The following is a 13,812-nucleotide window of genomic DNA, read 5'->3' on the forward strand; positions in this document are numbered from 1 at the left end:
TCAGTAAAGAGACATGAGAGCATGAGACATTCAACGCCTGTGTCAGACCCCAGTTCATCCATCCACACATTCTCTGACATTGGCACCAAGCGCCATTTCGAAGAACAGAGCAGTCCGTGAAATGCATGAACACCACAGGGCTATTTACCATAAATTTCCCGTATCTTCTAATGAGGATTCATTACCGACACAGCCATGGTAATCCCACATGAGCAACAAATACAGGTTGTAGGCTCTTGTCCCTACAGATAGGCCTCCTCCTATGTGTTGCCATGTTTGTGGCCTGAGAACACTACATTAGTCACGGGATCACTGTGTTTTCCACAGTAGCTACTGGCTGGGAGACATGAATGACACTGATGCCATGGCTTTTTATTATTGATAAAGAAATATGTTTCCAGTTCGTCAAATTACATTTCAGTGCCTTGCCAGGCCAAAAGTCTATGGTAACTAATGATTGGGGTTCTTTAGTTGCAAAGAATGTCTGTTCCATTCCAGGAGAAAAGCTTGTGGGATGATTTTTTTTAAATCTTCTGCCAATATGGATATGAGAAAAAGACCTCTGAAGTGGAAATCAAGGAGCTTCTCATGGGTGTGTTGGACCAACTTCAGCACCATCAAAAAGGGGCAGACAGTCTTCCTACCTGCATTTGGGGGCTGGGTGTTTCTGCACTGCTGTCAACAAAGCAGGATGCATCGTTTCCATGTAAATGCATAGAAATAAGACCATTGATAACTGTTGCCATTATTGGGGGCGGGGGGTGGGAATTCACTTGAATATGGATGAGCCCTCTGCTGGAAAAACTAACCCTTGTTGAAATGGAGAGGTGAAAAAGTGAAAAATTCTTAGCTTCCCTTGTCTAAATATGGGTTCATCAGTAGTAGGTCCTTAGGCAGATTCGAGTACAAGTTTATTTGGGAAATGATCCAGGGAGGAGAGTCAAGAAGTGAGACGGGAAGGGAAGGCAGCCAATCAAAAGAGAGTTATAAAGCCAGTTTTCACCATGAGCAACTGGAGTTTAATCCTGCTGTGAATGCTAACAAATGGTGCAGGACACACATGAGAGTTCTCCTACCCAGATGGTGAGGGAGCTGGGGTGTTTATACACCTATCTGTCATCAGACTTTGGTGAGGGCTTTGCCTGGGGGAAAGAGCAGTATTAATCCTTTAGCATGTAGTGTCTGGGCAGAGAACCCTATCTCAGCTTTGGAAAAAGTCCTCAGGCCAAGAAATGCAAGTGTTAGTAGCTGCTTTGCATAAAAGTGGTAGGACCCCTGGAGTGTAGGCAAGGCATTGCTGTCTTGGGAAAAACCCCTTCCATATGTCTCCTTCTCTGCTATTTAATAAGGTAAATGGAGCTATCATTTGTGATAATTACTTGCCTGATTCTAGGCACTACATGTTTTGTAAATAGCATCACAATTAATCCTCATAATAATTACATAAACTGGTATTGTTTTCATCCTGCCATTTTGCACATTAAGAAATTAAGATTGAAAAAGCCAAGGAACTTCCCCCAAGGCCACAGGATTCATAAGTGGTGAAGGAGGGCTTCAGGTCTAGGCCTTCAGGCTCTTACAAAACCCTGTCTGCCTGTAGTAAACAAATATCACCACATAGGCCTTGGCTGAAACAATCTTTCTCAGCAAATTTGCTTGGTAGCATCTTTTTGATTGACAATTTGATGGTCCCACTTGGAAGCTCTTGGTTACCATGACCTGTTCACAGTCTTCTTTCCATGCATGCATCAATCCTTTAAATCCACACTTTGTTTCTGGCTTTCAAAGGGAAGAAGTTGTGCCCTTGAAAGTCAAGGAAAAAAAGATCAATTTGCCCTTGCTAACACAGAAAAATCAACATGCTAGAAAGTCAGACCCCAATCATGATCTCAATTCCTCTAGTACTGTCTGTGTGAACTTGAGTTGATTACTTGCCTTCTTTTGGTCTTGGTTTACTTATCTGTAAATCGAGGATAAAGATCCCAATCATATAAACTATGCAAAATGATAAATATGTATTTACAGTATTTGATAAAGATTAGTTCCATCCTTAAATATTGGGATGATTGCAGAGAGAGCTGAGTGTTTCCTGGCCCCCAACCTACACTTTGGTCCACTCAACTTGGGACTCCTCAGTGCTTTTGTATAACTAGGGTTGAGTATTGTACCTGGCCCAGAGCATGCTAAGGGCTGAATAAGTGTGTGTTTATTTGCACATGATTGATTTGTTAATACATTTTCCAGTGTTGTTGAGACACAGATTCCGAAGATGACCTCAAAGCAGCTTGCAGTTCTCTGGGACACTCTGCACCCTCCCATTGCCATATACATCCCACCCCCTCTGTACTTTTGTGGCTCGCTGAACCTCACTGAGTGCAAGAGGAAGGCACCAAAATGTCTCTGAAACTTTTCCAGAGACTAAATATTTAGAAAGTTAAGTTGAGAATATATCCATTTTCACACACATTCTTTTGTGGATAATTTTGTCCCAGGGCCTTCAGTTATGACATGTGTGTTCATTTAATCAACAAACACTCTTAATTAAATGAGTGATCTGTGCCAGGCACCTAGCTGGGCACTGGGGTTACAGAGAAGAGAAGAATAAATTTCCCCCAACCTCAATTGCCTACCCCCAGTCTAGTGGAGAAGACCAAAGAAACCAAAAATTGCTGAGGCGAGCCCTCACGTAGAGAATACAGTGGGGATGCCGAGCACCATATTAGCTATTGTATTACTCAGAGCAGGCTTGGCTATGCTGGGTGACAAATAGCCCCACATCTCAGTGGCTAAGAGAATAAACATGTTATTGTTTTACTCACACTACATGTATAAATGTGAGTAGCAGTAAGGTGGGATTCTGATATCAGTCGCTCAGGGACACAAACTGATAGAAGATGCATCCTGACTTATGTGCAAGAAAATGCAAAGTGGTGAATCAGATACTGGCTGTTAAAGCCTGCCTGGAAGTGTGACAGTGGCCATTTGCTCCCATTTCATTGACCAAAGAAAGCTGCATGGCCCCACCTACCTTAAAGGGAACCTAGAAGTATGTTCCTTCCAGGTCTCCCCAACAAGGAGAGACAGGGCATTTGTGAACAGCCTGAGTGGCCACTCCCAGTTGCTGGGAGTTTTACTGAACAGTTTCTCCCAATGTCATTTCTTAGTAATTCTGTCTTGTGTTTATACTAAACCCATCCCCCCGGGAGAAATGTCCCTTTAATTTTATTTACACTTGTCTTCACTTGGTATTTATTTTTCTCTTTCGTGGACCCTGGCCCAGTGGATGCTGGTCCCAGAGAGAGAAAAATGCAGGGTTCCTGTCCACAGGGAGCTCATAGTGTAGGAATCAAAGGTACACTCAGGCAGCAAGTGACTGCAGTTTGGCTGGAAAACCACTTGTTGGGTACTTGCACAGGATAAGGGGTCCACAAAATGAGTCTGGAAGGCTCCATGGGAAGCCAGTTATTACTACAGCTGGCTGACAGTGTTCTCCCAATGTTCCAGGGGAAGAGGGAGCAGAATAGGCTTTATGGGACGGAGCACCCGGAGAGATGTCAGGACCCTAAATTCTTGAGGCATCCCTTGAGAGGCCAATCAAGATAGGTAGTTTGTCATGAAAAAGCCCTGGGATGAGAGACCAGTGTTCTGATGGTTGCAGCGGCCCAGATTCCTTTCACTCGACGTGTTAAGGTAGCTGTGGTTTCTTCTTTGGTGGCTCCATTTGATCCACATAATATCAGTACGTCTCCAGATGCCATGAATGTTTCTGCTGCATCTTTTCCCCCAAACGAAACAGAGAATACTCCCCATCCTTTGCAAACCTCCATTTGGACTCATCAAACTCGGGCCTCAGGAAAGCAGCCAGGAGAAGCAGGTCGGCTGACTGCTGTTGCCTTGGTAAGGGGAATCTACTCCGGTCAGGGCTCTGTGGTTTCTATGGGAACAGCACTGCTTATCTTTGCTGGCTCCCCCAGGCTGGCAAGATGTACTGAAAGGAAAACTGGGGGAGAGAAAGAGAGGAACAGAAAGAGACTTTGAGGATTTTGAAGGTATTCGAAGGAACCCTCCACTGGATGCGTAGCTATTCCCAGCACACCACATGGGCCACTTGGCTCCAGCAGAGCCTCAACACGGAAGCATGTACCTAGAGGCACATGCATTCGTGAAGGTCCCTTGGACTGTACACTGTCCTGGAGAAACAGATGCCAGCACAAAGCAGGCAGGAATTGGCAGTAGATGGTTTTTGCTACTAAGACCAGGGAAAAATGTGTCCTTGGCCCAAGGCCAGACCAACATCCCATCACTGCTACAATTGCGAACAACAGCGATAGGTGGCCCAGGAAGATGGTGAGAGGTATGTCATATATGTTGCCTGCACTGTTTCCCAGCCACCCTGCAGGACTGGCATTTAAATACCCATTTTACAGATGAAGGAAATGGGGCTCTGAGAGAGGAAAGGATGACCCGTGAGTGATGTAGGTGGGATCTGAACCCAGACCCAGATCTGATTCTCTACCCTGGGCCCTTATGCAAAATCTAACCAACAGCCCAAGGAAAATGTTAGAGTCCCAAAGATGGCCGACCCTCCAGTTCCCACCTTGACTAAGACATGCCCTTGGTTCTTTGGATTTGGGTGGGAGGAAATACACCCAAATGGAAGACAGATGGGATGACATCAGCACTGCCATTAGCTCTGCAGGAGGCACTAGCAGCCACACCTTGCTTTATAGATGAGGAAACTGAGGCCAAGAAGTACTGGGCAGAGCCTTCTAGTCCACTGTGCCACCCTGTCTCTGTATAGTCTTGTCTTGGACAGCTTCAGCTGTTCTGAAAATACCATTTCTCAGGTGTGTTTGGGGCCTCAGAGTCTGTGCCGGCCAGGTGGGGAGTTTGCTCAGCCTCACGGAAGCCAGCTCAGCTGCTGCTGGCTGCTCTTTTCTTAACCCATTGGGCCAGCTGGACAAGGCTGATGTGCTCCATCCCAGTCAGGCCTAGGGTCTGCTTTCTTTGGCATTCTTCATCCTGCTAACACTTACTAAGACACCTTCTATGTGCACTAACCATACTCTGAGCTTAATATGGAGGGAGCAGTGAAGAGGAATTGCAGGCCGTTGTTCAGATGGCCAATAGGCAAATCGAGGCCCAGAAAGACTAAAACACACACCGCCAAAAGCCACACTGTGAAGAGTGCTAGGACTGAGCCATTCATTTCCAAATGCCCAACTGAGGATCCTTTCCTTGTCCCCAGGCTGACCCCTTCCTTATTAACATTAAAATAGTCATACCAAACTGCTTTAGAACCACAGCAAGCAACACTTTGTGAAATAACAGTGTGTATATAGTGCATAAGTAGAGGCTGATGAGATTGTTAGTAAACATTAAGAGCTTCCCTCAAACAAAGCTGCTGCCTTAGTGGGTCTGGTGACAGGGCTGTCCCTGAGTCATGTTCTCTACAGGCAAGGTCATCTGGTAATGTCCTTTGCAAATGAAACAAAGAAGCCTCTAACATGGTGGAATCAATGCTTAGTACAAGAACATGTTACAATGCAGGTAACTATGGTTGAAATCTTAACGTTTGGGCCTTACCATGCTGGATTCAGAATGCAAGTCCCAGAATAGTCTATCTGGGCCTTTATGCCTATGCACAGAGCCTCTCTTCTGCTACCTCCACCCGGCACCCCACTGCTGTGTGCTGATGCCAGTGACGCATGAGCAAGTCATGGTCTCTCATTCCTACTCTTGCAGACTCCCTCTTCTTTTCTAGTTTCTACACAAGAGATGCTTGGAGGATCTCTTGGAGGATGCTAGGGATGGGGCGTTCAGGCTGGAGCAGACACTGGGCATCACCACACCACACATGCAGATGGTTTCTTGATGCACATGTGACTCTGTCTAGGGCCTTCTCTGGTACCATGAACACACTGACTTGGCCAGTGTAGAGCTGAGAAGAGTTAAGGTTCAGCCCTAAAGTGTTTAGGACAGCCTTCAACAGTGATGGATGACCATCCATGGACAATGCTGAGGCATATTCTACACTATCTCTCAGAGGGGACCCAGCAAGTCTGAGCCTACTTTATCAGCCCCTTCTCTGACTTATCTCCCTCCTGTCCCATCATGGGATCACCTCCCAAATAAACTGCTGGCATTCAGATCTTTGTCTCAGGGTTGGCTCCTGAGACAGCCTCAGATATAGGCATATGTGACTATGAAGGAAGGCTCATTGCATGGAGGTAAAGAGGAGATCCCGGGCTTCCAGCTCAGATTTTCAAAGAAATCTTTTCTTGTGTCTTTTGTCAAAAGACAATGCAGCTATAAGAGTAAAATAAAATCTATGCAAATTGTGCACGAGCTTGGGTGCCTAGGCAGCTCAGTCAGTTAAGCGTCTGACTCTTGATCTCAGTTCAGGTCTTGATCTCACAGTTTTGAGTTCAAGCCCTGTGTTGGGCTGTGTTGGGTGTGTGTTAGCTCTTTGAAATCACTGCTACTTAAAAAAAATGTGTGCTAGCTCTTTGAAATCACTATTATATCTCATCACCAGCCCAGTACATGTTTTCATGGATGCACAATAGTGAGTAAATAGCCAGAGAGGGATCCATGTCAGGAGAAGCTTCCTGGGAGAATACTTACCCTGATTATTTTTTCCACATTGCTGTGAACCACCAATTAAGAATTTTGTTGTTGTTTGTTGTTTGAATTGACTCTTTTCTGCCTTTCCCACTGCCTCTCATCACACCCATCCTTATTTCTGCCGCTGACCAGCCAGCCACATCCAGATTCATGAGGAAGTCTGACAGTGGCCTGCTTGGCCAGGACTTCGGACAGCGCCTCAGCCCTTCCTGAACCAGCACTGGGCTCTGTGGGTCACCTTATCCAAGGACACAGCGTCCAGCGCGGTCTTCTCCAAGAGCTCTAACCAGGTCCCAGGGTTGACTAGGCATCTAGACTTCTGCCAAGACCCTTCCCCAACCAAAACATGAAGCCTAGTGGGTCCATTCATTCATGGTCATTACACATCCACTTGCTGTTTGTTGAGTGCCAAGGAAAATGCCAGGACTCAAAACACAGTGTATCACTTACTGACATGGTACCCTTGATCGAGTCATACTGTGGGCCCTGGGTTAGCTCATGGATAAAGCAGCAGAGAAGCAGGGAGGCCAGAGCCGGCACAAGTGTGGACACCTTGTAGATGCAGACTGGTGGGAACTCTCCAGTGCCTTCACTCCCTCACATGCTGCCCTTAGCCCCATTTTTGCTCAAAAGCACATTACTCCTCATATAGGAAGCCTGAAGGGCAGGAAGTAAAGAAGTAGCTGGCTTCAACATGTCAGTGATAGAACATCCCTCAGTCCCACTTCTGTACCCACCTCTACTCCTCATTGATGATAAGTGGTCCCCATGCATGATTGCTTTACAAGGCACCCATCACAGGTGGCTAAAGTTTCTCAAGGGTAATGGCTGTTGTGATCCATACAGTAACTTAGCATACTAGTCCTGTCTCTCGTCCTCTGGGGGCAGAAGGGCAATAGGATGGCACGTTTAAACCCTGAACTGGCCAGTGTGGAAAAGCCCCATTGCAACTACACAGAGAAATGTAAAGGAAAAAAAAGCAGCCTAGCTTTTCCCTCTGGTGTGTGGTGGCAGAATATGGATCTGGTCAGACCCCCTACTTGGAGGAAGTCCCATGAAGGAAGAGGCCACCTAGCAGAGTGAGATTGCAAATAGATGCCAGTAGCTGGATAACAGCAGAGAGGGGTGTTACCAGGCCTGCATTTGCTGTGTGGGTGGCCCTGCTCTGCAGCTTTCCAGCTGTGGGTCTTCGAGTTGGAATCTAATCCTCTGTCCCTTGGGTTCCTTGTCTATAAAATGGCAATAATAGCTTTCTGGGAGGACAAAAATGGATAGTGGGTGTAAAGTACAAGGCATAGTTCTTGCCAGGAGCAGGTGCTCAGTGAATGTGTCATTCTGCCCAGGTTTGTCATGGCCACTGCACACCAGAGCCTTCATCAGCCCATCTCAGTTCCATCACCAGCCAGCCCATCCCAAGCCCCACCTCCCAAGGGCACTTAAATGTCTGTACAAAACAAAGGAACATCAGATGCGAAGGTAGTTGTTTCTTCAGAACCAGAGATTGGGACACAATGTCTGGGCAAGTCCAGGTAAACATGGGGATCAGTCAGTGCTGGAAAGTCTCTGGCCCTGGGTGCTGAGAGGGGTGTGGGAGAGGCCTTCCCTGCAGCGCCTTTCTTCTCCTTAACTTTGTGCCCCTACCCACCAGTGGTGGCCTGTGGAAGTTGTCAATTTCCTAGGTTTGGGAGGTGGACAGGAAAGGACATTTCTCATGATTTCCAATCCACACTGAACAACATGGGGAGGGGACAGAAATGTGAAAGCCTTGGAATGGTTATTTGGACTATAATTTATTCACTTGCATTGAAAGTTCAGTTCAAAAGAGAAAAGCATGAGAAAGCATCTCTTAAGAGTGTAAGACATCCTGTGTGCACAGGGAGAGCCAGAGGGTGGGGAAGGAAGGACAGACAAGAAACGACTGGGGGCTGGGATGCCTGGACAACTCTGTTGGTTAAGTGTCCAGCTCTTGATTTCAACTCAGGTCATGGTCTCAGGGTTCATGGTATCAAACCCCATGTGGGCTCCACACTGACCATGCAGAGCCTGCTTGGAATTCTCTTTCCCTCTCTCTCTGCCCCTTCCTCTCCATCTCTCTGTCTCTGTCTCTGTCTCTCTCTGTCTGTCTGTCTGTCTCTCTCTCTCTCTCTCTCTCTCTCTCAAAATAAATAAATAAACATTAAAAAAATGACTTGGGACTGCAAAAGCCAGGTCTCTCCAGGTCCAGCCTGTGTGGGCACTGTTGCCAGCAGAGAGGTTTCAGGAAGTAGAGGCATTTCTCATCAGGCTGGAGGGCTTCCTCCAGCTCTGCTCACTGGACAAAAGCATGCTAGCCAGGGGCATTAGGCCTGTAGAGGGAAAATGCTAGAACAGAGGCCTCTCAGTAGAGTGGCTAGAGGCTTTGCAATGCCCAGGGCCAGATGGATGAACTTCAGGCTTAATCTGTGAACCCTTGTCCCCTCATGGTAATTTCCAGATTGTAGTGTCATTTGGTCTTCAAGGTGAAATCCTCCAGGCTTGCTCTCATTTTCCCATTCATTGATCAGGAGGACTCAGTGCAGCCTGTTTGGAACAGCTTTAGTTTAGAAAATCACTTAGGGGGATCATGACATCCCTGTCTTTTCTCGCCTCCCCCATTTCATCACATGAAGGATTGGACAACTGGCCAAGAGTTGCACGATGTGCTTATCCAGTGCTACCCTAGAAGCAGAGAGAACTTTTTCAAGGGATAGTTAAAGTCTTGTGTCTTGGGCAAACCCCCTGGCCAACAAGCCACAGTCTCAACAAGCCAGGTCTACAGCAGGACTGGGTCCCAGGTGTCCTGAGCAGTCACCACTTGCTCATTAATGTCACCATTTTGGGCTCCCCTCCTTCCCTGGTCTCATCACCTTCCTCATTCACAGCATGTACAAGAGTCACCTCCAAACAAACTATGCACCCCCAAACCCTTGACTGAGAGTCTACTTTTTGGGAAACCCAGAATAAGACCAGCAGCAAGCAGGTGTCACGTTGTACATCTTTCCCATCGATTGGTGATTATTTCTCTACCTGTGAGCTAGAGAAGGACTGAGAGCTTGTGGAGCTCTGAGAGAAAGGTCACTTGCATCAGCCAGCCGCATTTGCTAAAGATGATGCCGAGGGCAGTGTGGTGTGCACAGCTTCCCACGGAGCCTGATCTGATAACATCCTCCAGAGAGGAGAGGCTTATGAAGGCCCTGGCCATGATGCTGATTGGATTTTATGAGAGGAGGGAGAGAGGGTGAGCAGTTGGGGGTGGGGATAGCCCGGACTAATGGTATCATCTGTGCAGATAAAGATAGAAAAAGAAAGCAAATGCAAGGTGTGCTCAAGGAACAGCAGCCTATCCTGTCTGGTGGGAGTATGAGAGCCCATGTGACAAAGCTGGCTGTCGAATTGTTGTGCACAGCCTGGCGTGCAGTACCTGCACAGTCATTGTTTGAGTGAATGAGTACATTCACTCAAAAGGTAAGAAGGCGGGAGAAGAGAAGAAAGCTCACGTGGGAAGCAGCCAAGACCAGCTTGGAACTGCCAGTGTACAGACTGGGGCTTTTATCTCCTAGCAGGGAAGTTTTGGAAGCAGGGAGAGGGGCATGAGCCGCTCTGTGCTTGATGGTCCAGTTCAGCAGTGGCAAATGTGGGTCAAGTTTGAAAAGGGAATGAGAAAGCAGGGAGAGTGTTGTAACCGGTCCAAGGCCCTGGCAAGCCAAGGCAGTCATGGCGGGGAATGAGGACCAATTTAGAGCAGGGGCTGTAATGCTCTATGTGTCATGGACCCCCTTGGTGATGCAGTGACACCTACAGACCTCTGCTCAGGAAAACATTTTTCAATGCATGCGATAAAATATATATGCTTACAGAAGGAAACTGATCATACTGAAATGAAATTGTTGGAGTATTAGGAAATAAAACTTGAATGAAGGTAGCTGCTGTATTTCCTCATTAACCCTCTAAGTCACAAGGGGCCATCTACAAACTACCCAGATGTTGAAGTGATGAGTGAGAGCTTCTTTGACTATAATAGTATAATGTATCATGAAAATATCTGTTGGGGGCAGAGTCCCCGGTGCTTCTCACATTCCTGTGGTTTGCTGCCTACCTTCTTATCTGAAGGAAACACTCAATTCCAGATAAGAGATGTGTGAACATAAAGATGTAATTTTTTTTTCATCCAAGTTCATGGATTCCACATGAAAACGAGGGCTGATGATGCCATCCCAGAACTCCAGCACTGAAAACATGGTCATCTGTTCTGAGCTGGTTTTCTCTCTCCATTCTTTAGCCCTGCACGAATTCCCCAATGACATCTTCACCAACGAGGATCGAAGACAGGGGGCGGTGGTTCTCCACGTGCTCTGCGTAAGTACCCCTCTTGGGGCTCTGCCTGGAGGTCCAGAGGGGAGGCCTGGCTGGTGGTGGGTGGACAGTAAGTTGCATACATGGTGCACGTCCCCTGAGGCCTGTGGAGGACTGGCTCTAAATGTGCCCTCTATAGGAGGCCACAGATTCGGAAGCTGGAAGACACTGTATGTATTCTTTCCTTGATACCAGAGCCCAAACCATGGGCTCTGAGGGCAACCAGACTTGCTCTCTGCAATTTAACCTTGCTTCTCTCTCTGCTCAAATGTCACCCTCTTGGGAACCCTTTCCTATCCAGCCTCTCTAAAAGGCCATTGTCTTTCCTCTTACCAGGCTTTCTTTTTCCTCCGTACCACTGATCACTATCAGACATAATATGTTATTATTGTTTGTTTATTGCCCATCAACCTTACTCACACGTAAGCTCCAGGAGAACTGCGACTTTGTTTTATACATGGCTTCATTCTCAGATCTGTTTCTGGCACCTGGTAGGGACAAAGTAGTTGTTAAACTAATGGTAATGGATTAGATATAATGGCACTGGCGTAGCATCTGGCGTATAGTAGGTGATCTATAAAAGTGTGTTCTGGTTCTTAATGGACACCACCGCCCTAATTCTTCCTCAGTAGACCCAGTGGATTGAAGGCCTTCGGTTTTCCTTGTCCCCACTTGGAGAGTTTGGGGAGGCTGTGTGTGTGAAAATCTATCTAAGAGTGGCCCCAGAATCAGAAAGACACAGGCCAAATTCTGGACTAGGTATGTCACCGTGCTTTCCTGTCCCTGTGCATTCTCCCCCTGAATGCTCTTGATTCCATTTTGCTTATTTACTGCTGTGAAACAAATTCTCCAAATTTAGTGACATACTCAATAACCGTCCTAGTTGCTCATGCGTTCTGTGAGTCAGTAGTTCAGAAAGGGCATGGAGGGAATGTCGTACCACAGGATCTGGGCCTGAGATGGAATAATTCAGATGGCTGGCAGCCACGCTTCTGGCTGGGGCCAGAGCCCCTGGTGCTGGAGGACCCTTCCCAAGAGGGTTTCTCCATTCTCATGTCTGGTGTCCAGGCTGAGGTGGCCAAAGGACTGGCTCAGCTGGGATGTTGACCACAGCACCTCTGTGTGGCCTCCCTAGCATGGCTCTGTGTGGCCCAGGGCTTGGAGAAGGAGGAAACCCCATGGCCTTTAATGCCCTAGCCTTGGAAGTCACACACACCATTTCCACCAGACTGTCTTGAAGTTACAAACCCACCATGACTCAAGGGGAGGGAACAAAGACCTTATTTTTCAGTCCACATCTGGAGAAGGCTAGTGGCACCCCCTGGACTCTGGAGTCAGATGGAGCCCAGCTCTGCTGTCCTTGCTTTGTGTGTGACTTCTGACAAGATATTTAGCCTCTCTGGACCCAGAAGCTGTCCTAAGCCTGACTCCCTTTATGGTGAAAGCAATCAACTCTTCAGGTCTTTCCCCACTTGCACCCCCCCCCAGAACCCTTTTTTTGAAGAAAAGTCATGAGAAGTCTTTTTTTAGCAAAGACATTCTCTAAAAATACCAGAGAAAGTAGACTCTTTGCAATCCTCCCTACCTTTCAGAAGAGTCAAATGCACAGAGCAATTAAAATGGATGCCAGGTGCCTCCTTAGGCACCGAGGAGGCTCCCCTGTCTCAAGGCTGAGGATCCCCAGTCACTGAGTTCGATGCAGAATTCCCCTGTAGCCATTAACACCCAGATGCCTCAAAGTCTGAGGCATGAGATTTCCACTCTTGGCACAAACAGTGTGAGTGTCCATCCTCCCAGGGCAGTGTCATCGCCTGCAGCTGGCAGAGTCCTTCTCCCCATCTCCCCCCGCAGGTCCTCTGAATCCAACTAAAGGCAGAGCAGAGTGCATTTACCTTGTTCTTCATGAGCCAGGGGTTACCCATAAGGCCTCTGTCTCCATGATCATACAATTCCCAGGGAGGGCATGAAGACAAAACAGGACAAAAACAGATAAATCCCCCTTACACACTCCCTTGCAAGAGTGGACACAGGCCTGCAGGTTAGCGCTTTGTCACCCTTGGTATCTAATACTACAGTTAGCTCCTGCCTTGGGCCCTGCATTGTAGAAATCACAGCGGCAAGGAGTCCAGGGGCCAAGGTCAGTATCCACCCCTTCATGACCCTGCTCTAGGCACATGGATGTTCAGCATTCTCTGCTCAAATGGCCTGTGCCTGCTGCTGAAGCCTGTGTGGGCCTCCTCCTCAGATCTGCCACTTGGAGGGAAGAGACCCAGGTAGAGAAGCTTGAACTTGCTGCCGGGGGTGTCCACACACACATGCATGTCATGCGGGGTGGAGCCAGGCTTGGATGAGGAGGACCTCTTCTATGCGTCAGAGGCACATGATACGGCGGGCCTGCTGGTGCCCTCCCTGAGGTCAAGGGCCAAATTTTATGTTTTCCTACCCACAAGAATATAAGGATGTAAACCTTATGAAGAAGCCTTTTGTACAGTGTCTGGTGCATTGAACAACAAAATTGCACAGTTCAGCACAGGAATGCAAGATTCTTTTTATCCCCTTCTCGTACCATGGTACCTGGTACACTTAAAATGCTCAGGAATTGTTAGATGAACATCACTGGATATGAACAGAAACACCACCAGGGCCGACCTGTGGTATTTTGGTGGCCAGATGATTACATGAGTCAAAGCTACAGGGAGCTGAGTGTAGATTTCCTGCTCTCAGCCATCTGGAAAGCATTTCTGAGCCCTGTATGCAGTAGCGCTGGGATGGACCCTTCCAGAACCCCAAGATACAGCTTCACCCTGAACAGAG

General features: G+C 47.5%; 1 protein-coding gene across 2 annotated transcripts in view; it reads left to right on the forward strand.

Annotated features, from left to right (window-relative positions):
- Positions 1 to 13,812, forward strand: part of SLC24A3 (solute carrier family 24 member 3) — a 484,427-nt gene that overhangs the window by 273,694 nt on the left and 196,921 nt on the right. For both annotated transcript variants that reach the window (XM_045053924.1, XM_023251502.2), the window contains exon 3: positions 10,925 to 11,001. In XM_045053924.1, the coding sequence (XP_044909859.1) occupies positions 10,925 to 11,001 (77 nt within the window). The remainder of the gene's footprint in view (positions 1 to 10,924; positions 11,002 to 13,812) is intronic.

The sequence above is a fragment of the Felis catus genome, chromosome A3 (genome assembly GCF_018350175.1).
Source record: "Felis catus isolate Fca126 chromosome A3, F.catus_Fca126_mat1.0, whole genome shotgun sequence".
In the NCBI taxonomy this organism is placed as follows: Eukaryota; Metazoa; Chordata; class Mammalia; order Carnivora; family Felidae; genus Felis; species Felis catus.